The sequence below is a fragment of the Saccopteryx leptura genome, chromosome 2 (assembly GCF_036850995.1).
Source record: "Saccopteryx leptura isolate mSacLep1 chromosome 2, mSacLep1_pri_phased_curated, whole genome shotgun sequence".
NCBI classification, from domain to species: Eukaryota; Metazoa; Chordata; class Mammalia; order Chiroptera; family Emballonuridae; genus Saccopteryx; species Saccopteryx leptura.
This window is the reverse complement of record NC_089504.1, coordinates 285185775-285212846: the sequence shown is the minus strand read 5'-3', so window position 1 is coordinate 285212846 and position 27072 is coordinate 285185775. Positions and strand designations below refer to the sequence as shown.

The following is a 27072-nucleotide window of genomic DNA, read 5'->3' as shown; positions in this document are numbered from 1 at the left end:
ATCAGACTGGGACACAGAGGACCCAGGTTCAAAACCCTGAGGTTACCAGCTTGAACGCGGGGTTGATGGCTTGAGCATGGGATCATAGACATGACCCCATAGTTGTTGGCTTGAGCCCAAGGTCACTGGCTTGAGCAAGGGGTCACTCGCTCTGCTGTACCCCCCACACCCGTCAAGGCACATAGGAGAAAGCAGTCAAGAACAATTAAGGTGCTGCAACGAAGAACTGATGCTTCTCATCTTTCTCCCTTCCTGTCTATACCTATCTGTCCCTGTCTCTCTCTGTCACACACACAAAAAATCTTTATTTCCCTTCCATTTCTATTAAATATAGAAAAGGACAGGTGTTGCCCTGGCAAGATAGCTTGATTGGTTAGAGTACTGTTCCGAAGTGCAGAGGTTGCCAGTTCGACCCCTGGTCAGGGCATGTGCAAGAACAGACTGGTGTTCCCGTCTCTCTCTCCTTCTCTAAAATCAATAAAATGAACACTAAAAACAAAAAAAGGACAGATGTTCACTCTACCTACTTAGCCCCAGCAGAGGTGCAACAATGAGGTCTCACATCCCTGAACCCCACTGCCCTCAGAACAGGTGGCATCTTCGGAGGGAGAGGGCTCCATCAGAGGGAGCCTCTCCCTTTCGTCTCCATCCCAGAATCTGTAAGCCCTAATCCTTGGGAAGGCCACCTCAAGGCTGGCTAACTTCCATTCTGGGTTGTCATAACACTGGGACAGATGCTTCCTCCTTTCAGTCTCTGAAACAGGTACAGTAGAGGTAGGGGTAACAGAAGACAGCTGAATACAGAGGAGGCCTCATGGCTCTTTATTGATGTCTGAAGGAGACATGGCCACATCCTTCAAAGTTAAAACAAGAAGGGAGAAGCCACTATCCCCAGATTTTCAATACCAATAGACTTTCTTGTGTCTCCGCGTCTCCTGGATCCCCATCGCCTCCATCACCTCCTCTTCCAGTGTCTTTAGACAGGGCACATAGGTTCTTTCTAGAGCGTCTTCCACTGATGTGTCTTTGGGGCCATCTATTGAGCCAGAGGGAAGAAGATGGGTGGGGGGCTTCACAACATCCTTTACTCCCACTTTAATCACCCCTACCCCCATCTTCCTTTTCCTCATTCAGCCTCACCAATCCATGTTTCAGGGACGATGCCATCAGCTCTGGGAAATTCAGGTTTGGGAATAATTCTTCCTGATCTTGTGGAGACTCGGACCCGTTCTCCTGCCTCAGTGAATCTCCACTCCACCTCAGTGGGTTTCCTAGTGGATAGAAGAGATGAGTCCCGCCTGGAAGCCAGTCTCCCTGCTATTCTCCAACCTAAAATTCAATGGCTGAAAGTACGAAGGTCACCATCTTATTTCACTGCTACCTCTGTATTGGGATTGCCCCAGGTGGAGATTGGGATTGCCTATAGGAGGTCATATCCATGAGATGAAGGCCCTTGTCAATTTCCAGATCATCTAAACCACCATTCCCATTAAATAAATGTGGTTAACACCTGCATGAACTCAGGATGGGGAACCCTCTGACCAGAACCCCACGTGCTTGCCTGTCCACAGGATCCACAAGTTTGACCTGATTGTAGAGCAAGGGTTCTTCGCTAGGGATCAGAGTTCCCCGGTAATCCTTGGTCCTGCCAATATAGCGGTAATGCTGTCCAAAAGAGGAGGGGTATCAGAAACTAAAGGGTGTAAAGGTGACTTAAAGCTCTGAGCATCCAGCCCACATTGAAAAACAGGTTCAGCTGTCTCATGGTCCCCTCAACCAGTCTCCTGACTCCCTGTGCTGCTCTTAACAGGAATAGATGGGACAGGCTTCCTGCGCATTGCAGTTCCCACTGTATCCAGTTCACTTACTGTATTCAGCCCTTCCAGGACCACCGAGTATCGCTGCCGGTTAACTTCAACCACTTTGCCTTGCTTCCCAGAATCCTTGCCTTCTAGAATCTCCACCTGGGGCAAGACATAAGGGTCAGGGAGGGAGATTCTTCCCCAGGAGCCCCACTACAACTCTACCCCATCTGAGGTTCTCACCCTGTCCCCACAGAACAGGTGCCAATCTTCATCAGAAACGGGTTCCACAGCCACTGGGCGCTGCCTGGTCCTTGGAGGGTTCCTCCTCTTGTCTGCCAGGGCACCTGGGTGGTTCATCCCGTAACGGTAGTTGGGGGGCAGAGTGGCCTTGGATGCCAAGGCCAACAGGGCAGAGAGACGCATGGCTGAAGGCTGTGAGAAATCCCCTGGCCAGTGAAAGACCCAGAAATCTTCCTAGTCAGCTCTGGGGTAGACAGATAGAAACAGGGGGCAAAGAGGCAAAGGAAAGAGTGTTTTTTCTTTTTCTTTCCTTTTTTTTTTTTTTTTTACAGAGAGTCAGAGAGAGGGATAGACAGGGACAGACAGACAGGAACGGAGAGATGAGAAGCATCAATCATCGGTTTTTTGTTGCGACACCTTAGTTGTTCATTGATTGCTTTCTCATATGTGCTTGACCGCGGGCCTTCAGCAGACTGAGTGACCCCTTGCTCGAGCCAGTGACTTTGGGTCCAAGCTGGTGAGCTTTTGCTCAAACCAGATGAGCCCACGCTCAAGCTGGCGACCTCGGGGTCTCGAACCTGGGTCCTCGGCATCCCAGTCCAACGCTCTATCTGCTGGGCCACCACCCAGTCAGGCAAGTGTTTTTTCTTTTTGTATTTTTCTTAAGTTGGAAACGGGGAGGCAGTCAGACAGATTCCCACATGCGCCCGACCGGGGTCCACCCGGCACGCCCATCAGGGGGTGATGCTCTGCCCATCTGGGGCATCACTCTGTTGCAACCAGAGCCATTCTAGCGCATGAAGCAGAGGCCACAGAGCCATCCTCAGCGCCCGGGCCATCTTTGCTCCAATGGAGCCTTGGTTGCGGGAGGGGAAGAGAGAGACAGAGAGGAAGGAGAGGGGGAGGGGTGGAGAAGCAGATGGGCGCTTCTCCTGTGTGCCCTGGCCGGGAATCGAACCTGGGACTCCTGCACGCCAGGCCGACACTCTACCACTGAGCCAATCGGCCAGGGCCCAAGTGTTTTTTCTTATATTGCTCAATGGACCTCATCTCATTGAATCCCACAAGATATTATCTTCACTTACAGATGAGGAAATAGAGTTAAGTGACTTGCCCATGGTTATAGAGCTACTATGCAGAACCAGCACTCAAACCCACATATATTCAACTTCAAACTCCAAAAAGTTAATTGAGGCCAGGAACCATGTTGTCTAGCTCACCCCTGAATCCAACAGATCCCAGGAGGGCTTGGCACATAGTAGGTACTCAATAAAAGGTTATTAAATAAATGCACAAATAGGATAGCAAGAAAACAGGTAATGGAACAAAGCACTGGCCTAAAACCAAAAAGCAGGCAGTTATAAAGTAAATGGACAGAGAACAAAGATAAAAACTGGGATTAAAATGTTCTTAGACCACTTCCAATTCCTATCTTCAGTCAGGAAAAGACCACTCTCCTCCCTTAGCTTCTTTTATAAGAAAAAAGGACCCAGAGTCAGACTCTAGAACTACTGTGTCCTAAACTTCCCAACTGAGTATGTACTAAGTCTCCTGATTTTGGATGATGAACTTAACAGTGGTGAGAATGAGGGCAAAAAAAGTGCTTCCGTTTATTGAGCACTTGCTACCTTCCAGGTACTGTGCTTAGTGTTTTGCTGTTATCATATTTAAGAAAAGAGGTACTACCAATCTTATTTTATAGCTGAGAATGAAGTCTAGTTTCAAAGTACAAATAAACTGCACTATGATGGCATAAAGAGCTCTGGACTGGGACTCAGGTGACCTGGATTTTAGTTCCTACTTCACTATTATCTCATTCTGTTAACCAAGGCAACTTAACTTCGAGCATCAGCTTAATCATCCATTCTACAGAGTTAATCACCAACTACAGAGTTGTTGGTGTCATTCAAATTATTTTTAATACTTTAACAAAGCAATGTAAAGAATGTGAACAGTATTACTCCTTTTGGATAAATTAATATATTAATATATGTATTATTAATATATTAACAATATTAATGTATATCATTACAATATATTCTGGTACAGGCATACATATTTATGAGCAGGAGATAGGAAATAACTCAAGGGGAGAGGAACTGTGAGAGGGCTGTTATTTTCCATCTTGTTTCTTGCTGTAACGTTTGCAATTTTTAACCATGTGTATTTTTTAAAAAATAATTAACCAGTTTATCTCAACAGTGAGATATTGTGTCATTTTCTTTCCTTTAAACGTCTCGATTTAAAAAGACCTAATGTTATTTTCAATTAATGCTAGTTGAACGTAAAGATCTCAATGTGCCCATTTAGATTCAACAAAGGTTAGTGAGCACTATTCTGTGCTGGGAACTTCACTATTACTGGCATTTGATGCTCACACTGCCCTGTGAGGGAGGTAAACAAGAGACAAGGAAACCAAGGCCCTGAGAGCTGAAGTGCTCGTCCTAAGTTATACAGCTTGATAGGAACAGAGCTAATCTTAAAACCCATGATTCCTGCGTGACTAGTGCAAGAAATCTTCAGCCATTCTAAGTCTGAAACCCTGGGAGGAGATTCAAAAAGCATGTCCCTGGATCTTTTCCTTTTCCCCCTCCATACCCTGGAGAGGTTGGTATCCCTTTCACAATGGGTCTTTCTTCGCTTCGTTACACGCCCTGGAAGCGCCATGCAAGCGGTGCAAGTTCTGCTTGCAGGCACCAGCTCCAAAGACTTTCCTGACAGCCCCCTTCCAGGTGCCGGCAATGTCAAGCTCCAGCAGTTTGCAGCACCCACCTGCTCCAAACTTCCGGTGCAAATTAACTCCGCGCGAAACTACTGAGCCACCGCCCAACAAATTTAAGACCCTTCCTGCAACCGCCTCCTGGACTAACCCAAATCCGCCAACACCCTAGACTGCGCAGGCCTCACCTCCGCTTCCCGCTCCGCCTCGGAGGGCTACCTCTCGCACGTGAGACCCGAGCCCCGCCTGTCTCCGCCCGTAGGCTTTCTGGGAAATGTTGTCTAACCGTAGAGCGGAAGCTCACCCACTCTAACCTCTTTGCGTGCTGGGAATTGTAGTCCGCCACTACGAAACAACTTGAAGCAGGAAATTGAGCCGTGTGATCACGGTTAAAGTACGTAGGATGTTGAAGGCAAAGCGGGATAGGCTGCCGCACCTGGCGCATTCCTATACATGCAGTGGAGACTGCTGGGAAATGTAGTTGAGACGATGGCTCCATTTTCTAGCTAGGTGATTGTGGGTGAAAGCAGAGGGCCTTCCTTTCCAGGCAAGGCCACTGACAATACAGTCCCCACATGCCCTTCTGTGGGAGAGGAGGGCCAAGGCAGATTAAAACTGCCATGGGGGCCCTGGCCCGGTAGCCAAGGTTGTGTGTTAGATCCCTGGTCAGGGACCATAGGGGAAGCAATCAAGGAATGCACAAGTTGAACAACAAATGAATGCTTCTAAAATCAATTTTTTTAAAAAAATCAACAACCAATGAATGCATAAGTGGAAAAAATTGATGGTTTTCTTAAACAAAAAAACCTGCCATAGGCTGTCTATAGGAAGGGACAGTGAAATGTGGGCCTTTCCAATGCCAGTGCTCCAGTCACAAAATGTCAAATCTGGAACTTCATATGATCTAAACCAGCTATTTCACTTGACTTGGGAGTACTGGGAAGATTATACCCTATCAACTTCCTCATCCTTAATCACCAGTTAAGGGTGCCAGGTATACCCAGCTCTGACCTTTGGGTGTCAGTTGTTTCTACAAGCAGCCCAAATACCCCCAATTTCATGGCCACCAACGGGCTTTGGCTGATACTGACACCCTTACACCCTACTTCTTCTGCAAACTTTTTAAACAGTGGCTTGGCAAGAGAAATAGAACTAGATGGTGTAATTTATACTGTGACTTGGTCCTCATACAGAATTTTGGATATTTCAAAAAACCTGAGAATGGAGATGCTGATACCCCCTACATCAATCAGAAAATTTGGAACTCATTTGTATTCCCCTTCCCCTCTTGCCCTATTCAATAAACCCCCAAAGAATCAGTCAAAATCCAATATAGTAATCAACGGGTTTATTTTCCTAGAACTGAAATTGTCTACGGTTCTCAGAGCTAAATTTCTAGAGTCAGCAATTTTTCATCAGAGCCCTGGGAAAAGGGGCAAGGGTCAGAGTCATGAAATAGAAGAGAGGCAGAGAGACCACTAGAAAGAGGCTGGGAGAGGGCATTCATTTCCCTGTCCTTTCAGATGTTAGAAATCACATCTGGTGACAACACTGAGGGGACCAGGTGGGAGTATGTGGACGGGAAATGACACCAGAAGGAACACCAAAGTTCCAGCTACAAAAGGAAAAGTCATCAAACCCAAACAGAAGGGGAGGGGAGCCTCCCAGTGCACCTCAGAAATGAGGGCAACGGTGGGGAAGAAAGGAGCAGATTGGGGGTCACACAAAGGGATAGGGATCTTTACATTTTTTTAAAATTTTCTTTTATTAAAAACATTTCCTAAAAAATGTGTCTTCTCCTTTATGTCTGGGTGACATAGGGCTGTAGGCTGGCCTTGAGCACTGTGGGGATAGGGAAAAGGGCAGCTAGGGGTGTGTCTCCCCAGGGTGTCCCATCTCTGGCCCAAGGTCTAAAGAGGGACAGCTAATCATCAACACTGCCACACAAGCTGGGTGAAGTCAACCTTCAGATCTCAGGTCCTTGGCCCAAACAACTGGGAAGCCCAAAGTCTTTTGATGAATAACTACAATTCCTAGAACTCCTGGGCTCAGCAAAGGGAAGAATGGGTATCGTCAATTATGAAGAATTTATGAAAGGGAGTCCCACTTTCCCTGAATCTAGGCAGCTGGGATAACAGATGTGGAAGGGACAGGAATTCAAGAAGATGCCATCCTCTTGCCCACCTCCCTACCCCAATTTAAAGATTGTCCCTCTTAGGCCCCAGAAGCCCACCCTTGCTATTCATCCTCCATCCTTTTTTACTGCTAACTCTGATCTCAACCAACCCAAGGTCCAGAATGCCTGGGGAAAGGAAGGGACAAAGGGGTGTCAAGAGGTGGTCCAGGCTCCAACGTAACCCTGGGAGACAGCTCCAGGCAGGGAGGGACACAATGGCCTCATACCATGAAGCAAAAACACTTAGCCTTGACTCACATCACAGGTGTGGAGACACGGAGGTGACATGGAGGTAAGGGCCAGGTAGCTTGCCACATCCAGGTCAATATCCAGTGGCTGGGCTTGGGGAGAAAGAGTGAATGGAAGAGGAGAGCAGGCTGGGATAGGGAAGAGGTTCCCAGTTTGCAGGCCATGGCCAGTTTCCCCAGTAGCACCCAGACAGCAGCAGGAACGGGGCAGGGGCTCCTCTTGAAACATTGGTGGCTACAGGCTGCAGGGGAGGGTCGGAGGGGAGAAGGGTTAATGATGAGGCCTTGGCCTGCCCTTGCCCCAGACAGTGCCAGTCTCCTGGGAAAGCCCACCCAGCCTCCCGCCTCCCAAGAGGCTGATACCTGCACCTGCAGCACTCTACCTACTCCTCTCTGCAGGTAGCTGGGCCCTCCCAGACCAGCTGCCAGGGCAGGTACTCACTCACCTCTCATGATCTCTTATGCCCGGGACCTCAGCATCTTCCTTGGCAGCCTCTTCCTCCTCTTCCTCCTCTTCCTCTGGAGGGGGCCCCCGGCCAGAGCTGGGCTCAGGAGTGCTGTTCTTCTCTACCTCTACAGGGAGGGATCGCTCACCCTCCAAGATGGACACCTCCTTCTCCTCCCCTTCAGGGTCTTCTGCCTCCTTGGGACGTTTTGGGGAGTCCTAGGCAGGAATGGCAGAGAAGTGGGCTGAGGCTAGAGGGAGAACAGCAGCCACCTGCCCGTGCCTCCCCAGTCCCTCCCCACTCCTCTGCTAGTTGAAATGTCTTCTGTGTCCCATCTTCTCATCAAAGGACTCCCCAAGATGAGCAGCCGGGTTTTTCTCCCAGACTGGGAAACTAAACTGACTCCTGGGCTCCAAGGGAGAGGCAGTTACCTCCAGCAGGTCCCCTGCTCTCCTCTTCAGCGCCCCCTTCTCATTCTTCTCCTTAGTGGGCTCATCGATGACCAGCTTCCCTTCCTCATCACTGCTACCCTCGGCGTTCCCCTTCTTGTCACCATCGCCCTCTGCGGCTTCAGGTTCTGGGTCCGGCTCTTCCACACAGCTCTTTTTCTGGGAGGACTGCGGCAGTGACAGCAGAGGCTGAGTGGCACCAGTGGCTGCCATGCTAGCCCCCCCCCCAGACCCCTCCATCGACCACTCACTCCTTCCTTCTCCCACCTCTCCCCCACCCCCACCCAGGTGCCCAGTCTCACAAGTGATTTGAGACCCACCTCTGTCGGATTAGCCCCGGGGTAAACCCACTGGCCGGGCAGGCAGGGCTCTGTGCAGGAGGGGGGAGGGCTGGAGCAGGAGGCAAAACCTCGGGTCAACTTCTCCCAAAGGGAGCTGGGACCCTTTCCCCGCCAACCCCCGCCCCCCACCCTCCCGCCTCATCCTGCCCGGCTCACGAGCACCTCCTCCAGGAAGCCTTTGTGGAAGAGTTAAGGCCAAATCCTACACTCACGCTGGGCCCAACAAAGGCCACCCCACTTACCGCCTTCATCCTATTTTTGCCCCCCAGGCCTCACCACAACTATATCACATACCTGCAACCCCATCCCCTCTTGCTAGAAGCCTCCCAGCCCCTCTGCTCCATGAGTTCCTACTCGAAAGCCCTGGCATTTCTGAGACCTGTTCCTGAAGACTAAGCATCATGTGTGGGCCCAGGGTGCCCATACCCTATGGCCACACCTGTTCTCCAGGGGGTCTCCTGGGCAGCTGGCAGCTTACCTGGTAGCCAGAAGCCTTGACAGTAGGGTTGTTCTCGATCTCCCACAGCCCCTCGCTGAACCCTTTCCTCTTGTTGGGTTTGCCAAACTTCTCCTTGGACTCCTCGTAAGGGAAGAGGTCTTTGGGGCCCAGGAATGCCCTGGTGAGAGATGGGAGACTGTGCTCTCGAGCCCCTCACTGCCTCTGAGTTGCGCAGCACGACAGGGAAGGAGTGTCACAACCACCCATTTCCCCAAAGTGGTCCACCTGCAGCCCTCCCCACCTCTGTCTCCTCACTCACGTCTCATGGGTCCCGAAAAAAAAGACTTGGTATTTGTTGGCTGTTGACTTCACTGCAGCCTCAGGCATCTCGTCAATCTGCAGGCAAGGTGAAAGAAGTGAGCTTGAGGTGGAGGTCTGAGGTTGCAGGTTTGGGGCCAAGGGGGCTGACTGCTAAGGCACATTTGTATAAAAGGCTGAGTGACCCAGAAGATCACCAAGATGGTTTTGAAATAATTCTTAGCAATGGAACTTTGTTCAGACAGTGAGACATGACAGCCCATTGGAAACCCTGGAGTCACCCCCTAACCCTTCACAAATCAAACAGCATCCACTCTGCCCTTAACATGCCCACATTCTATCCATTAGCCCACATCTTTGCCATCATCCTGGTCCAAGCACTGTCACCTTTTACCTGGAGTAAAAACACCGCATCTACCTCTCCTCTAAGTCTCCATTCTTGCTTGCCCCACTACAACCCATTCTCTCCGACAGGAAGGGAGGGAGGGAGTGCGCCTTTTGAAGTGTTGACCTGAGTGAGCATTTCCCAGCCTGCTGGAAACTTTTCAATGGCTTTTCATGAACCTGGGGCCCAACCATTTGTTCATTTCTTATCCATAACGTCAAGCTCTAAATCCCAATACTGCCACCAGTATTTGTATGACGTTGGGCAACTCATGGAACCTCTCTACCTCAGTATTCTCGTGTGTAAAATGGAGAGAGCCACAGTACTCACACCATACGGTTGTGAGGACTAAATGACTGTAACCTGGCACATGGTACGCCTCACATATGTGCCTGCTTTCCCCACCCTTCCCAGTGGGTGGTCCTTCTGCTCACTGCTCCAGACTGACCCTTCAGCCTCCTATACTGAGTGATAGGGAACCTCAGCTCTATCACTTCTACCAGAAAGTTCCCTATCTCTCCCAACCTGGTCAGTTTCCCAGATAAAACTCTCTTAGCACCTCTCCTTCATAGTACTTTTCACAATTCCAATTTTACAGTTATTCATATTACCCGACTAATGTCTATGTGGACTATAACTGCCCTGAAATCGGAGAGCAGGTCTGCTCTTATCCCCAGCACAGTACCTGGCACACAGTAGATGAACAATAAAGACTGCTGAATGACTTTCTGAAATAGATAAAAGCAGACAGCTCTGATCATAGAGCAGGAATAAGGGCAAGGGGCTGCCTGTTCCACCTCCCCCTCTCAGTAGCAGCCCCAAAAGGCTTCAGTGTGAAAGTCACTTGATGTACTCAAACTCTCTTACGTTACAGATGAGGAAATTGAGGCCAGAAAAGTGACCTTCCAAAAATAATAGGGCGAATTAGTAAGGGCAGGGTCTTGGACATGGATCTCCTGATTTGGTCCCCTGCCCTTGTCCTGGGTGCTGGCGTAATGTAGTGTTGAAGGTTCAGAGGTCAGGGAAATGGAAGAGGCAGTATCCCAGCCAGCTTCACATCAGGCCCTAGAAGCCCAGAACAAGCTGAACTGAGGGGAAACTACAATTCCCAGCAGCACTTGCAGCAGCTGCAGCAGCTACAGCAGCCGGGCTTCCCTCAGGACAGAGGCCAGGTGGCCATGTTGACTGGGGCCACAGGCGCAAATAGGAAAGAGGCCAAGGCAGCGATTAACATATCAAGACTGGAACCGAGAGCCCCACTGAGGGTCTGGGGTAGACAAGGAAGCTGGAAGGATGGAAATAAGCTAAGATACACTCAGGGGAGGGGGTGGAGCCCTGGGCAAGAATCTGAGGGGCATCTTGCTCACATGAAATTTTCAGGCTCCTGGACACCTCCCCCATTTGCCCTGTGGCCTCTGGGGACAGAGCGTACAGCCCCTCCCCCCAGGAAGGCAGGGCACCAAATGGGCCCTCCCCACACCAGCAGACACTGCGGAGTGAATGCAAGAGGTGAAAAAGCACACTGTACCCCCCCACACACACACACTAAACACACGCTCTCCATCGCCATGACAACCCAACCCCGCCCCCGGGGCCACTCAGCAACCAGGAATGTGATCACCCCTCCCCCTAGGCCCTCTCTACGATTGGGGAGGAAAGGACAGTAACACACACCCCACCCCCAAGCCTAGAGTCTGGCACCTAGGTCCCTGAGCTGGGCTTGAAACCACAGCTAAAGCTGGAGGGCCCGGGCCCATCTCAGGAAGCTAGACCTGATGGGGAAGACGAGGAGCCCAGTCCTTAGCCAGGACACCTGGGTCCAGTTATCAGCTCGCTCCCCATCCTTTCTCAGAGGGAGAAGCAAAAAACAAAATGAGAGCCTCCAAGGCTTCGAGATCCCAGGAGATGAGCACAGTACAATAATAGGAGCCCCCTTCCCTAGGCTTCTTCCCCGTGCATCTCTGCACCAGGAACAGGCAGGGGTTGAATCTTAGGGTCTTCAGCTGACAGCACAGCAGCAAACTTTGAGCTCTGAATTTTCAGTGCCCACACCTGAGCCAGGGCATGAACACGCTCATAGGAAATGTGTTTTGAAAGGAGAGAAACTGAGGCTCAGGAGTGGGGACAGAGTGAAGTTCTTTCAAGGAGCACAACCACAGCAAAGCATTCCAACTGCTAGGCTCCTTTCCGGGGGAAACAAACTTGGAGAGAGAGAGCTGACCAGTATGACAGGACCCAGAAGGCTACCAGCTGCCCAGCCTCAGGGGCAGGAGAGAAACAAAAGAATGGATAGGAATTAAAAATAGACAGAATGAGACATAACAGATATACCCGCCCTGCTGGCCTCTAGCCAAATAAAGGGTGGGTCTAGAGAAGAAAGAGACCAGAGCTTGGGCAGATGGGCATCTACTCTAAAAGGGTCACCCTACTCCCCTGCCTCACCTTGTGTGTAGGCAGGCACCTGTGGGGAAGGGGCCAAGAGGTGTGTTCTTTCATGTCTCTCAGCTGGTGCCTTTATATGCAGGCTGTGACTCAATAAGGGAGTTGAGGCTAAGTGGGTCAAGGTGGGGTCAGATGAGTGCTGGAGACCCCACTGCACCCCTTCCACTAGCTCAACAGGGGTGAGGGCTCTGCTACTTCTCTGCAATTCCAGGAATTCAGGCAAGTTACTTCTCCCAGGCCAGGCCCACCCACTCCCACTCCTCTGCATTTGCCTGGCTCCATCAGACAGGTCTGAGCATATGAAATCTCGTCCTCCCCAGAGCCCATGCACACCCTGAAGTCTGAAGATGGATCTGAGGTTCCTACGTGAGGAATGGGGGAGAGGACTGAACCTCCCTCCCAGCTTCAGCCCAAATCCAGGCCTACGGTGACTTTTGCAGTTCTGCAGTTTGGAGGAAGGCAGCAGGGGAAGGCCAAGCCCACACTGCTTGCCAACCAAGATTCTGACCACCACACCCAGGGCCGAGGCCCTACCTGACCCAGGAACCGGAAAATCTGGGGCAGAAGACAGTTGGGGCTGGGAAAATGTGGCAAGCCCAAGAAGCAGAAAAGAGAAGGTGGTGCCTGGATGTGGGGGGAGGGGTTGAGGGAGGAAAGATGGGTGAGGCCCTCTGGCTGCTCAAGTTTTCTGGGGCTGTGAAACCAGAAGGGAGAAAGGAAGAAGGAACCTGGATGGTGGGGCAAAATCCCTAAGTTTTGGAGTTTAATTGTTAAGTGCATGGAGATCCCCCAGGAAGTTAGGCAGGAGGAAGAGGGAAAGGAGAAGGTCAAGATGGAGTCACACCATCCTTCCAGGCATGTCTTGCCTACCACGTGGCCCCTCTGGCCAGACTCTCCCTGCACTGGGCAGTTCTAGTCTCACTAACATTAAACCACCCTATCCAGAAGCAGGGGCTTTGAAAGTTCACACAGTGGCCTTCGCCACAGCAAAGGGGCAGTCCCCTGCTCCCCGTCCATCTCAGGAGCCAAGTCCCTTCAGGCTTTGCCATTGTAGGAACTAAGACCACATCCGAGGGATGGTGAGGAGACTCAGATTTGTCTGTTCTTCTGGCGTTTAAGGAGAATGCATGTTAAGAGAAAACAGCCTAGGGTGAAGTGCTCCCCTCAATTGTGAGTCAAGAGCCAGAGCACAGGGAAAGGATGGGGCCCCAGCTCTGGGATTCCTTCTGATTTCCCTCCCACAGCCCTAACTTTATCTAAAAGGTCCAGGCATCAACAAAAGAAAAGCCTCTGCCTCCCTATCCTACCCTCCGCACTGGAGGTCAGTGGGAATAGACAAACGGGTAGCATCCCCAGTCGCAGATGTTGCTCTCACTCCAAAGGCCACCAGAAAAATGGAGGTACAAATACAGGGTCAATGTAGACCCATTTGTGTCTCCCTCAACCCGTTCCCTCTTCCCTGATGCTGAAGGGGTTCCCTGCAACCCACATTCCAGCTGCGCCAGCTCCCCAGGCCTTAGCCCAGTCTCTGGACTTTGTCCCACCCTAGGAGGCAGGAGCAGTCAAGACCCAGATTCAGTTCTTGCTCTGCTCACCAGGGCCTTGGCATCTAGGCCAAAAAGCCAGTTGGATCAAAGGTGCAGGGTAAAGTACCTAAGTGTTTACACACCACACACATACATGCACACACAATGCTTCTGTGGCTGCTGCCTCACACTGCCTCCCCCAGTCATCTAGGAAGCTCCGGAAGGTAGAAGAGTTCGGCTTCTTTTTGTACTTTACTCCCATTCCAGAGGCCAGGCATCTAGAAGTTTCAGGAAACAAGGGGTTCAAGGCATATGGGATAGGGTACACTCCTTAGGAGGGTTCAAAGTGGGGAAGGGTCTTCTGGGTTTTCTCAGAATGGCCCCAGAGTTGGTCTGATATTGTGAACAGGAAGGACCCTGGAGAGCCTAGAGTAACTTCCTAAGCTCAGAGCAGGACCTGAGCCAGGTGAAAAAACACAGACCCAGGACCAGAAGAACAATACATTGCCATAAGGTACTTCTGCACTTGGCCCCCTGGCCCAGAAGATTACTTCCCTCCACCCCTCTCTGCCTTCAGGTTTCACTCTGCAAGCGTCCTACAAATCGGTAGGGAGATACCGCACCTAATACTAAGGCCTCCCTATACCAACTCTGAACTAAGTTGCCAGAAGCAGTGCCCCCTGTGACACCCCAAACTCTCCAGCACCCTCTGGCTACCTCCCTGCCTCCTAACTTCACCTGTCTCAGTCCTCAAGGAAAACATGATAACACACCAAGAAGGGCTTTGGGGCCCTGCCCTCCCACCTGGCCAGGTGCTGGAAGGGGGGAGGGGCCCTCATATTGGCGGGCTGATGCACCACATGGCAGACTGGGCCCTTCGGCCGAAAGAGGCTCACAGGCGTGGGGGCGGTGAAGCAAATCGGGCTCTCCACCCCGCCTCCCTCCACGAAGAAGCAACCTGGAGTGGACTTCCCTGCCCCACACGGGCTCTGCCACCCTCAAAATTTGAGTTAGCAGCATATGGAGGCATATTTTTGTGGGGTTGAGGAGTGAAAAAGAGTTCTGGTGGATAATTTCCGAACTAGGTAGATCCTCTCTTACGCCGTCCCCAATCGTTGTTCGACCCCCCTCCCTCAACTTCAAACTTCTATGGACGCCCTGAACCAAAGTTTTCTAGAAGTGAACTCCACCTCCATCTATTCCTTTCTGAGCCAGGATCCTCCTTTAACCATTTAACTCAGGAAGAAGTCTGAGCTGGGGGCAACAATCAATGAAGAAACTGGGGGTCTCTAAGGGGGTCCCGAGGGTGGTGGCGGCGCCTAGGGCGTGGGAGGAATTACACGACCGGCCCAAACTCAGGCAGCGGGTCCGAAACCCCTGGAGTATAGAGCTGGGGACAGAACTAAGCACGCAGCGGCCAAGTCGAGAAGTGACCCGCGCCTCGGGTCCCCACGCCGCGCACTCGCCTCTACGCTCGGACGCCGTCTTGCCCGGTGTTCGTCGCCCCCACCCCGTCAGCTCCCCCATTATATAACCTACGAGTAGGCTTGAAGGCTCCGGGGAAAAAGTCGGGGGCTCAGGCCCCCCAACCCCCACCTCTTCTCATGGAGCACTCGCGCCCTCCTGTGTGTTATGCAATCCAAGCCCAGAGGGGTATCGGACGGCTAGCCGCGCTGCTCACCCGGGCCGGCCAGTGTGGGTAGCCCTTCATCTTGGCGAACACCAGGTCCCCGCATTTGTACTCCTTCTGCCGATTGGATCTCGACATGGCTGGGCTCCGGGTGCTCCGGGCTCCGCGCCGGGCCGGGAAGCGCGAGCCCAACTTGGCGCGTGCGGCGGTGGCGGCGCCGCTCCGCTCCGGCCCTCGAGCGGCCCCCGCCTCGATGGCGGCCCCCGACCCGAACTCCCGCGCGGCCACGGCGTCTCCCCGCGCGAGCCGCACGGACGGGGCGGGCGTCGATCCGGGACGACGCTCCGGCGTGGGGGGTGCGCGCTCGTGCAGTTGTTTGTGTTTGAAATTTAATTGCTCCCTCCTCTGCGCGAGGCCTCCTCCACCCCCTCCCTGTTCCCACTCCTGCTCCCTCCTCCCCACTCCTCCTCCTTCCCCTCGGCTCCCCCTCCCGCCGCGGTTCGATGCGCTCAGCTGCTGGACGTTCGGGCCTGCCACCGCCCGACGCCCAACCTGAAGCCGCCCGGCGGCGCGCGGCGACACAGGCGTGCGGAGCCGATCGCCGAGCTATCCGAGCAGGCTTTGTGTGCCCGCAGTTGGTGGGTGCCCGCCCGGCGGGAGGAGCTGGCGCCCCTCCCCCGGGCCCCGCGGGGCGCTCACGACAGTAGTCTCCACTCAGTCAAAAGTGCCAACATCTATTCGTAGTGTTTTCTAGCCCTCTGCTCCATCCCAATCCACGAGCGTGTGCTCTGCGCCCGCCATGCTTGGCAGCATGCTGGGCGCCGGAGCAAAGGGTGGGCACAGTACTGCTGCGCCCAGAGGTCTGCCTTGGACCTCCACGTGTTTACAGTCTTTGGGGTGGCCCCAGAAACGATAGGAATTTGCGCCCCACGGCGGTCTTTGTTGAGGAATGGCTCCAGTTTGATAGCCAGGTGACAGAGGGGCTGTGGCACAAAGTGGCCACTTCCTGGTGCATTAGAGAGATCTCAGTTCTCTATGCTACTTTCTGGCAAAAGAAAGCTGGCCCTTACCACTAACTAGCTGAGTCCGCCAAGATGAGGTCTATTCTAGTGGGAAGAGATGACAGAATGCCAGTAAACCCAAATCATCAGTAAAATGTGACCAGGAGCCAAGCACTACCTCTCTTGGAGGATGAGAGTGGGAGAGAATCTGGGGAGGCTTCAGAAAAGAAGCTACTTCCAGCTGGGCCTTAAAGAACAAATGTGATTTTCCTGAATCCCTGAGACTACATTTTAGCCTAAGTTGTATGTATATTATCTAGTGATAGAGCCAAAACTTGAACTCAGGTCTCTTCCCCCTGAGCCAAACAAGACTTTATTCAAATTATATCTTTGATTTGCTGTCACTGTAGTACTGTATTGGTCTTGGATTTGCCCAAATTCCAGATACCTATGGTTTTTTAGGAATAAGATATTTGAATCTTATGTTATAGGGCATCCAGATCCTTAAAATTTTGCAACAAAATATTTTAGGTTTAAAATATTCTAGGTAAAATATGCATGTTTTTCTTCCCACACGTTTCCTGATCCTACTTCAAAGCATGCTGGGCGCTGGAGCAAAGGGTGTTCAGGATATAGCCAAAGGCCCACTTCCACATCCTACCTTACTTGCTGTTCATCAGTTACAGAACTACCAACTTCGGAGGCATGGAGTAGCTGCTTATCATTGGCTGAGACCTGCAGTACCTAGGTCAGTTGGTTGTCTTGAACATGGCAATGTACTTCACAAGTTTTGCCTTTACTGCAATGTGCCCTCTCAGCATCATTCCCCCTGTGATAGGGGTCCCTGTGGCCCTGTTCACAGGCGCTCCAAGCCCCAGGCTACTGGGACGGTGGGGCACTCTGCAAGGTTCTATTGCAAGACAAGAGCATGCTTTCAGCCACAGACTTGTGGATTTGTTCAATAGCAAATCCAAACTTGTTGCAACACAGCTGCTAGGTTCCAGTAGGTGTTTATTCTACTTTGAAAGCCAGTCAGTGTAATAGTCCAGATTCTGTCAGGCTTTCTTTGTTGTTTTTACTCTTGTTAGGAGAGACTCTTGTCACAAGTTCTTATTTTTTAATTTTTAAATGTTTATTTTGTTGATTTTAGAGAGAGGAAGGGAGAGAACAGGAGAGAGACAGGAACACCTATTCTTGTATGTGCCCTGACCAGGGATTGAAACGGCAACCTCTGTTGCTGGGATGATGTTCTAACCAACTGAGATATCCTGCCAGGACACAAGTTTTTAAAAATATTTCAGTAAATCCAGTGTCACAATAGGTTTCCTTTTAGTGTCCAGGTCAGTATTATAGATATGCAGTTTCAGTGCAATAAACATTTTAAAACTATTTTCCAATTTAGCACATCTCAATTTATTTTTAAAATTTTTATTTATTAATTGATTGATTATTAAAAAGAGAGGAAGGAGAGAGAAAGACAAGAAGGGAGAGAGATGAGAAGCATTAGCTCATAATTGTGGCACTTTAGTTGTTCATTAATTGCTTCTCATATGTGCCTTGACCAGGAGCTCTAGCTGAGCCTGTGACCCTTTACTCGAGCCAGCGACCTTGGGCTCAAACCAGCAGACCTTGGACTTCAAGCTGGCAACCTTAGGATCATGTTGATGATCCCTCACTCAAACTGGTGAACCTGCACTGAAGCCAGTGACCTTGGGGTTTCGAACCTGAGACCTCAGTGTTCCAGGATGATGCTCTATCTACTGTGCTACCACCAGTCAGGCATTTGTTCCACTTAGTATTTATGCAGTTATTGGTTGAGTCTTGTATGTATGTGCCCTTAATAGGGATCGAATCCAGAATCTTGGCATATCAGGACAATGCTGTAAGCAAATGAGCTGTTTTGCCAGGGCTAGCACATCCCAATTTAGTTAAAACCAAGAGTCTTATCCATTTTTCTACTTTGTTGTGTCATAAAATCCAGTTTGGAGGTGGCAATAAGGTTTCTAAGTTCTTTTTGCAACAAATCTCTTGGGCCTGTCTCAGTCTACAATGCAGAGGCTAGTTGCAATAAGCTCATCAGGGTTCCCTTTATTGCTGTACTCTCCCAGGCCCTGGGTGCAATTTAATATCCAAGCTCTCCTTTCAATAACATCAACCAACTCACAGCTGCCCCTAACAACCCAGCCAAGAACCAAAGAGGGTCAGTTACACGGGCAGGTGGGCATAAGCCAGCTTCCCTTGGGATTCAGGTGTAACTTAGTGCTGTGCAGACTTGAATGTACAAACTAATCACCTAGGAATCCTCTTAAAAAGCAGATTCTAATTCAGTAGGTTTGGAGTATTTGCATTTCTAATAAGCCCCAAGGTGCTACTACTGCTGCTGCTGTTTAAAACCACCATTTGAGCAGCAAGATCTAGAACACATAGGACACAGGCCCCTAGACTGTCAGTCCAACTTGGAACCAATTCACAAATGTCAGTGAAATGATGCCATTGATGCTGGTGCTTGCTACCTCCTTTGTGTAGGAGAGAGGTCAGGACAAAAGTTAGGGGACTGGGGACCCCAGAGCAGAGATTTGTGGGTACAGATCTGAAGAGAGTCTGTAGAGGAGCAAGGTTAAAGAAGATGGAGGTGGACTTATTTTGTCCGTATCAGGAAGGAAGACTGACTAAGCAACAGGATGTATGGAACTGGGGGTACTAGGAGAAGGGGCAGTGTGATCTAGTGGCAACAACCTGGGTTTGCATGTCAGGTTACTGGGTTTGAATCTTGCTTTTGGCAAATGACTTAACTAGAATTTCTAAAAATTTTCTTTTACTGTAAAAATGCAAATACAGCCCGAATGGTGGTGATGCAGTGGATAAAGTGTTGATCTAGGACACTGAGGTTCCAGATTCAAGCCCCAAGGTCACTGACTTGAGCACAGGCTCATCTGGCTTGAGCATAGGTTCACCAGCTTGAGCACAGGGTCGCCGGCTTGAGCATGGGATTATAGGCATGATCCCATGGTTGCTGGCTTGAAGTCCAAGGTTGCTGGTCTGAGTAAGGAGTCACTGGCTCAGCTGGAGGCCCCTCCCCCATTAAGACACCTACGGAAGCAATCAATGAATAACTAAAGTGCCACAACTACAAGTTGATACTTCTCGTCTCTCTCCCTTCCAGTCTCTCTTTCTGTCGCTTAAAAAAAAAAAAAAAGTGAGCCTGACCAGGCGGTGGCGCAGTGGATAAAGCATCGGACTGGGATGTCAAGTACCCAGGTTCAAGACTCCAAGGTTGCCAGCTTGAGCGCGGGCTCACCTGGTTTGAGTAATAAAGATCACCAGCTTGGACCCAAGGTCACTGGCTCGAGCAAGGGGTTGGTTACTTGGTCTGCTGAAGGCCCACGGTCAAGGCACATATGAGAAAGCAATCAGTGAACAACTAAGGTGTCGCAATGCAAAGAAAAACTAATGATTGATGCTTCTCATATCTCCATTCCTGTCTGTCCATCCCTGTCTATCCCTCTCTCTGACTCTCTCCCTCTGTCTCTGTTAAAAAAAAAAAAAAAGTGAATCCAAATAGTAACCTTATGGGGTGGTAAAGAAGATAATCTGTGTAAAAACCTCACCTGCTCATCAGGTTCAAAGAAAATGTCAGTTCTTTCCCTTTAAACTCCCAAGAGAGAGTCCCTGAGAAAGAGTAGAAGAGTTTGGCTCTAGTCCTCAGCACTGTGTGACCTACTCCCATCACCACTTCTTGGCCCTAATTACCCCCACTGCAAAATGAGGAGAAGAGGATGAGCAGTTTAGATCAGTGGTTTTTCTTTTTCTTTTTTTTTTTTTTACAAGACAGAGAGTCAGAGAGAGGGATAGACAGACAGGAACGGAGAGAGATGAGAAGCATCAATCATCAGTTTTTCATTGTGACACCTTAGTTGTTCATTGATTGCTTTCTCATATGTGCCTTGACCATGGGCCTTCAGCAGACTGAGTAACCCCTTGCTCAAGCCAGCGACTTTGAGTCTAAGCTTGTGAACTTTGCTCAAACCAGAGGAGCCCGTGCTCAAGCTGGTGACCTCAGGGTCTCAAACCTGGGTCCTCTGCATCTCAGTCTGACGCTCTATCCACTATGCCACTGCCTGGTCAGGCTAGACCAGTGGTTTTCAAAACTGTATTTATATTGCCCCCTCTCATGCATGCCACCCAAAATAAAAGAGCAGCCATGCTTTTATGCATTTTAGGATGAATGAGAGTTTAATCAGAGATAACGGCCCTGGCCGGTTGGCTCAGTGGTAGAGCATTGGCCTGGCGTGCAGGATTCCCGGGTTCGATTCCCGGCCAGGGCACACAGGAGAAGCGCCCATCTGCTTCTCCACCCCTCCCCCTCTCCTTCCTCTCTGTCTCTCTCTTCCCCTCCTGCAGCCAAGGCTCCATTGGAACGGAGATGGCTTGGGCGCTGAGGATGGCTCTGTGGCCTCTGCCTCAGGCGCTAAAATGGCTCTGGATGCAACAGAGCGACGCCCCAGAGGGGCAGAGCATCGCCCCCTGGTGGGCATGCTGGGTGGATCCCGGTTGGCGTATGCGGGAGTCTGTCTGACTGCCTCCCTGTTTCCAGCTTCAGAAAAATGCAAAAGGAAAAAAAAAAAAAAAAGAATCAGAGATAACAGGGGCTGAGTACCTGCTCCATCACAAACACACTGTGTCAGTTTAGGAAAGGCACCCAATTGACCTGAGTCTTAGTTTGCATGTCTGTAAAATGGGATTGTGATGAGGAATGAATTAATGTATTTAAAGTGCTTTATTTTTATTCATTTATTCATTTATTTTTATTTAGTGCTAGGAGGGGTGGCAGAAACAGACTCCCACAAGCGCCTTGATGGGGATCCACCCGGCAAACCCACTAGGGGGCGATGCTCTACCCATCAGTGGCCCTTGCTACGTTGCAACTAGAGCCATTTTTAGCACCTGAGGCAGAGGCCATAGAGCCATCCTCAGTGCCTGGAGCCAACTTGTTCCAATCAAGCCATGGCTGCAGGAGGAGAGAAGAGAGAGAGAGGCAAGAAGGGGAGGGGTGGAGAAGCAGATGGGTACTTCTCCTGTGTGTCCTGACCAGGAATCGAACCTGGACATCCACACGCTAGGCTGATGCTGTACCACTGAGCCAACTGGCCAGGGTTGCTTTATTTTTATTTTATTATATTTTTTTAGAGAGAGGGATAGACAGACAGACAGAGATAGAGGGAAAGGAAGGTAGAGAAAGGGGGAGCAGAGAGATGAGAAGCATCAACTCATAGTGTGTTCACTTTAGTGAACACTGGAGGCCCAGCCAAGCCAGTGACTTTGGGCTTCAAGCCAGCGACCTTTGGGCTCAAGCCAGCAATGTTGATATCATGTCAATGATCCCACACATCCTGGGTAACTCTCTAGTCACTGCACCATCAGTGGTCAGGCCATTTAAAATGCTTTACACAGAGCCTGGAACATATTAAGTATTTGATAAAATTGGTTATCATGTATTTATTTTATTATTTATTTATCTACTTAAGAGAGCAAAGAAGGGAGAGAGAGAGAAACATCGATTTGTTGTTCCACTTATTTATGCATTGATTAATTGATTCGTGTATGTGTCCTGACTGCTGATTGAACCCTCAACCTTGGCATAACAGGACGATGCTCTAACTAGTCCGGCCGCGGCTTGTATTTATATATTAGATTTTAAGTGATATTTAGTTTGAGAAAATGGGTTTCTTTGCAGTGAGACTCTAAAGTACCAGCACTGTGCGCTGGCACTACTACAATGGGTGAGAGTGGTTGGGATGGGCTTGGGAGCCAGCTTACCTGGGTTAGAGTCCCACCACCATTCTTAACAACTGTGTGACCTGCTGCAAATTACTCAGCCTTTCTGTGCCTCAGTTTTCTCATCTGTAAAGAGGGATGTTTATAAATCAGTTAATATATGTGATACATGCAATATATCAACAGTAGGTATGATTGGCTACTATGTATTAGCTATTAGCTGTTAGTCTAATAATATTAGTTATTTTTATTTAAAATGCTTGTTTTATAACTATATATAATATCCTTCATAATACATCCTTTTAAAACAAGGGTTCCGGTTTTGTTTTGGGTTTTTTTGTATTTTTCTGAAGTTGGAAACCGGGAGGCAGTCAGACAGACTCCCGCATGCGCCCGACCGGGATCCACCCGGCATGCCCACCAAGGGGCGATGTTCTGCCCATCTGGGCCGTTGCTCTGTTGCAACCAGGGCCATTCTAGCGCCTGAGGCAGAGGCCATGGAGTCATCCTCAGCGCCTGGGCCAACTTTGCTCCAATGGAGCCTTGGCTGTGGGAGGGGAAGAGAGAGACAGAGAGGAAGGAGAGGGGGAGGGGTGGAGAAGCAGATGGGCGCTTCTCCTGTGTGCCCTGGCTGGAAATCGAACCCGGGACTCCTGCACGCCAGGCTGATGCTCTACCACTGAGCCAACCAGCCAGGGCCAGGGTTCCGTTTTTTATAAAAGTGAAAATCATTGGATTCCTTCTCTAAAGATGCATACTATCCAACATAAATGACTATTAATTTAAATTAGTTAAAACGAAATAAAATTAGCATGGCTTATAGTGGCGCAGTAGATAAAGCATTGACCTGGAACACTGACGTCACTGGTTCAAGACCCTGGCTTGCCTGGTCAAGGTACATATGACAAGCAATCAATGAAAAACTAAAGTGAAGCAACTATGAGTTGATACTACTTGCCCCCCGCAACCTCCTCTCTCTGTAAAATCAATAAATAAAATATTTTGAAAAAATTAAATAAAATTAAATTTAAATTAGCCTGACCAGGCAGTGACAATGGATAGAGCGGTGGACTGGGATGCAGAAGACCCAGGTTTGAAACCCCCAGGTCGCCAGCTTGAGCACGGGCTCATCCGGCTTGAGCATGGGCTCACCAGCTTGAGCACAGGGTTGCTGGCTTGAGTGTGAGATCATAGATGTGATCCCATGGTCACTAGCTTGAGCCCAAAGGTCGCTGGCTTGAGCAAGGGCTCACTCACTCTGCTGTAGCCCCCCGGTCAGGCACATAAGAGAAAGCAATCAATGAACAACTAAGGTGCCACAACGAAGAGTTGATGCTTCTCATCTCTCTCCCTTCCTGTCTGTCTGTCCCTATCTGTCCCTCCCTCTGACTCTCTCTCTGTCTCTGTCAAAAAATAAATAAAAGAAAAAAAGATGTACAGCCCTGGCCAGCTAGCTCAGTTAGTTGAGATATCGTCCCAATGCAGCAAGGTTGTAGGTTCAATCCCCAGTAAGGGCACATACAGGAATCAACCAATAAAGGCATAAATAAATGAAGCAACAAGTCGATGTTTCTCTCTCTCTCCCCTCATTCCTCTCTCTCTAAAATCAATCAATCAATCAAGGCTCTACCTGGGTGGCTCAGTGGATAAAGCATTGATCTGGCATGCCAGAGCTCACAGGTTCCACCCCTGAATAGGAAGCAATGAGTACACAACTAAGTGAAACAATGAGTTAGTTGATGCTTCTCTCTCTCTTTCTCTTTCTCTCTCTCTTAAATCAATAGAAAATTTTTTTAAATATATTTATTTATTTATTTTTTACAGAGACAGAGAGTGAGTCAGAGAGAAGGATAGACAGGGACAGACAGACAGGAATGGAGAGAGATGAGAAGCATCAATCATTAGTTTTTCATTGCACGTTGCAACACCTTAGTTGTTCATTGATTGCTTTCTCATATGTGCCTTGACCACGGGCCTTCAGCAGATGGAGTAACCGCTTGCTGGAGCCAGCGACCTTGGGTTCAAGCTGGTGGGCTTTTACTCAAACCAGATGAGCTCGTGCTCAAGCTGGCGACCTCAGGGTCTCGAACCTGGGTCCTCTGCATCCCAGTCCGACGCTCTATCCACTGCGCCACCGCCTGGTCAGGCTCAATAGAAAATTTTAAAACAATAATAAAATAAAAATATTTTTTAAAGATTTTATTTATTTATTTATTTATTTATTTATTTATTTATTTAAATTTATTGATTTTAGCAAGAGAGAGAGAGAGAGACAGGAACATCAAACTGTTCCTGAATGTGCTCTGACCCGGGATCGAACAGGCAACCTCTGCACTTCAGGTTGGGTGCTCCAATCAACTGAGCCATCTGGCCAGGGCAAGATTTTATTTACTGTATTGATTTTAGAGAGAGGGGGAAGAGAAAGAAGAGGGTGGTGAGGAGCCAGAAGCATCAACTCATAATTGTTGCTTCTCATATGTGCCTTGATTGGACAAGCCCAGGATTTCCAAACTGGCAATTTCAGCATTCCAGGTGGATGCTTTATCCACTGCGTCACCACAGGTCAGGCTAAAATTCTTTTTTTTTTTAAGATTTTATTTATTGGTTTTACAGAGAGAGGAGGGTGGGGAGGAAAGAGAAGTATCAACCCATAGTTGCTTCACTTTAGTTCAGGGGTCAGGAACCTATGGCTCGCGAGCCAGATGTGGCTCTTTTGATGGCAGCATCTGGCTCGCAGACAAATCTTTAATAAAAAAATAATAACGTTAAAAATATAAAACATTCTCATGTATTACAATCCACTCATTTCCTACCGCTCATATTCATGGTTGCAGGTGGCTGGAGTCAATCACAGCTGTCCTCCAGGACAACACCAAATTTTTATTGGATAATGTGTAATGTACACAGGTCGTTGTATGGCTCTCATGAAATTACATTTTTTTTTTTTTGGTATTTTTCTGAAGTTGGAAACGGGGAGACAGTCAGACAGACTCCTGCATGCGCCCTACTGGGATCCACCTGGCATGCCCACCAGGGGGCGATGCTCTGCCCATCTGGGGTGTCGCTCTGTTGCAATCAGAGCCATTCTAGCACCTGAGGCAGAGGCCAAGGAGCCATCCTCAGCGCCCGGGGCCAACTTTGCTCCAATGGAGCCTTGGCTGCGGGAGGGGAAAAGAGAGACAGAGAGAAAGGAGAGGGGGAGGGGTGGAGAAGCAGATGGGCACTTCTCCTGTGTGCCCTGGCCGGGAATCGAACCTGGGACTCCTGCACGCCAAGGCCAATGCTCTACCACTGAGCCAACCGGCCAGGGCCAGAATTACATTTTAAAGTATGTGGCATTCATGGCTCTCTCAGCCAAAAAGTTTCCCAACCTCTGCTTTAGTTGTTCATTGATTGCTTGTCATATGTGCCTTGACTGGGCAAGCCCAGGGTTTCAAACCAGTGACCTAAGTGTTCCAGGTGGGTGCTTTATCCGCTGTGCTACCACAGGCCAGGCAATATAATTATTATTTCTTTTAATTCAGAAGTCTAGCCTGACCAGGTGGAGGTGCAGTGGATAAAGCGAAGGACTGGAATGCGGAGGACCCAGGTTCAAGACCCCAAGGTCGCCAGCTTGAGCATGGGCTCATCTGGTTTGAGCAAAAAACTCACCAGCTTGGACCCAAGGTCACTGGCTTGAGCAAGGGGTTACTTGGTCTGCTGTAGCCCCACGGGCAAGGCACATATGAGAAAGCAATCAATGAACAACTACTAAGGTGTCACAATGAAAAACTAATGATCGATGCTTCTCATCTCTCTCCGTTCCTGTCTGTCCCTATCTATCCCTCTCTCTGACTCTCTCTCTCTCTCTGCCTCTGTAAAAAAAAAAAAAAAAAGAAGTCCAATGGCCTGACCAGGAAATGGCACAGTGGATAGAGTATTGATGGCTTGGGACATTGAGGACTCAGGTTCAAAACCCGGAGGTTGCCGGCTTGAGCACAGGCTCATCTGGGTTGAGTACGGGCTCACCAGCTTGAGCGTGGAATTGTAGACATGATCCCATGGTCTCTGGCTTGAGCCCAAGGTTGCTGGCTTGAGCAAAGGGTCACTGCTTCGCCTGGAACTGCCTGGTCAATGCACATATGAGGAAGCAATCAATGAACAACTAAGATGCCACAACAAAGAATTGAAGCTTCTCATCTCTCTCCCTTTCTGTGTGTTTGTCCCTGTGTATCCCCGTCTCTCTCTCTCTCTCTATGGTGCATGTTAAATTTAAAAAATAAAATACAGCCCTGGCCGGTTGGCTCAGCGGTAGAGCGTCGGCCTAGCGTGCGGAGGACCCGGGTTCGATTCCCGGCCAGGGCACACAGGAGAAGCGCCCATTTGCTTCTCCACCCCTCCGCCGCGCTTTCCTCTCTGTCTCTCTCTTCCCCTCCCGCAGCCAAGGCTCCATTGGAGCAAAGATGGCCCGGGCGCTGGGGATGGCTCTGTGGCCTCTGCCCCAGGCGCTAGAGTGGCTCTGGTCGCAACATGGCGACGCCCAGGATGGGCAGAGCATCGCCCCCTGGTGGGCAGAGCGTCGCCCCATGGTGGGCGTGCCGGGTGGATCCCGGTCGGGCGCATGCGGGAGTCTGTCTGACTGTCTCTCCCTGTTTCCAGCTTCAGAAAAATGAAAAAAAAATAAAAAAAATAAAAAAAATAAAATACAAAAGAAAAAAGAAGTCCAACAGTACCAGATGTTGGGAGATTGTGGCCAAACAGAGTCACTAATACATTGCTTTGGAAATTGGTTTGGCAATAAATTGTGAAGTCTAACTTTCACTGACCCTATGGCCCATTTTTTCCATTCCTAAGTGAATATAACACACCAGAGAAAAGTTAGATGTGTGCACTAGGAGATGGGGAGAAGAAAGAACACCACAGGTTTATTCATAACAGTGAAAACTTAGAAACAACTCAAATGTCCAACTGCAAGAGAATGCATAGTAAATTGTTGAAGATTCATACAAAGGAATATTATTATTTTTATTATTACTATTTAGAGAGAGAAAGACAAGAAGGGAGAGAGAGAGGGAGGAGAGAGATGAGATACATCAACTCATAGTTGCTTCACTTTAGTTCGTTGATTGTTTCTCATATGTGCCTTGACAGAG

General features: G+C 49.6%; 2 protein-coding genes across 8 annotated transcripts; both read right to left on the bottom strand.

Annotated features, from left to right (window-relative positions):
• Positions 1 to 799: 799 nt before the first annotated feature.
• MRPL24 (mitochondrial ribosomal protein L24) lies at positions 800 to 5029 on the bottom strand. Of its 7 annotated transcripts, none has more exons than XM_066362156.1 (6): positions 4953 to 5029; positions 2046 to 2289; positions 1869 to 1964; positions 1562 to 1665; positions 1141 to 1271; positions 800 to 1036 (listed from the first exon to the last, which is right to left on the bottom strand). In XM_066362156.1, exons 2-6 carry the CDS (start codon positions 2226 to 2228, stop codon positions 900 to 902), a joined length of 651 nt encoding a protein of 216 aa, XP_066218253.1. In that variant the 5' UTR covers positions 2229 to 2289; positions 4953 to 5029; the 3' UTR covers positions 800 to 899. The 7 variants fall into 7 exon arrangements, with proteins under 7 accessions (XP_066218253.1, XP_066218250.1, XP_066218252.1 ...); XM_066362153.1 differs by having other exon boundaries at positions 2046 to 2350; positions 4953 to 5020; XM_066362155.1 differs by having other exon boundaries at positions 4916 to 5012.
• Positions 5030 to 6097: 1068 nt separating this feature from the next.
• On the bottom strand, positions 6098 to 15618 carry HDGF (heparin binding growth factor). The gene is made up of 6 exons (XM_066362150.1): positions 15216 to 15618; positions 9183 to 9259; positions 8903 to 9041; positions 8066 to 8251; positions 7635 to 7852; positions 6098 to 7430 (listed from the first exon to the last, which is right to left on the bottom strand). Exons 1-6 carry the CDS (start codon positions 15300 to 15302, stop codon positions 7424 to 7426), a joined length of 714 nt encoding a protein of 237 aa, XP_066218247.1. The 5' UTR covers positions 15303 to 15618; the 3' UTR covers positions 6098 to 7423.
• Between the last annotated feature and the right edge of the window lie 11454 nt (positions 15619 to 27072).

Bases quoted from the DNA above. Each gene is read 5' to 3' on its own strand.
- MRPL24 (XM_066362156.1), bottom strand. From the start codon at position 2,228: ATGCGTCTCTCTGCCCTGTTGGCCTTGGCATCCAAGGCCACTCTGCCC. The intron at 1,272-1,561 runs GCAAGCACGTGG...TCTATCCACTAG, and splicing joins CTTGTGGATCCTGTGGACAG to GAAACCCACTGAGGTGGAGT. The intron at 1,037-1,140 runs GTGAGGCTGAAT...CTGGCTCAATAG, and splicing joins CGTCCCTGAAACATGGATTG to ATGGCCCCAAAGACACATCA.
- HDGF (XM_066362150.1), bottom strand. From the start codon at position 15,302: ATGTCGAGATCCAATCGGCAGAAGGAGTACAAATGCGGGGACCTGGTG. The intron at 9,042-9,182 runs GTGAGTGAGGAG...ATCTCTCACCAG, and splicing joins TTTTTCGGGACCCATGAGAC to GGCATTCCTGGGCCCCAAAG. The intron at 7,853-8,065 runs GTAACTGCCTCT...ATTCCTGCCTAG, and splicing joins GAGCAGGGGACCTGCTGGAG to GACTCCCCAAAACGTCCCAA.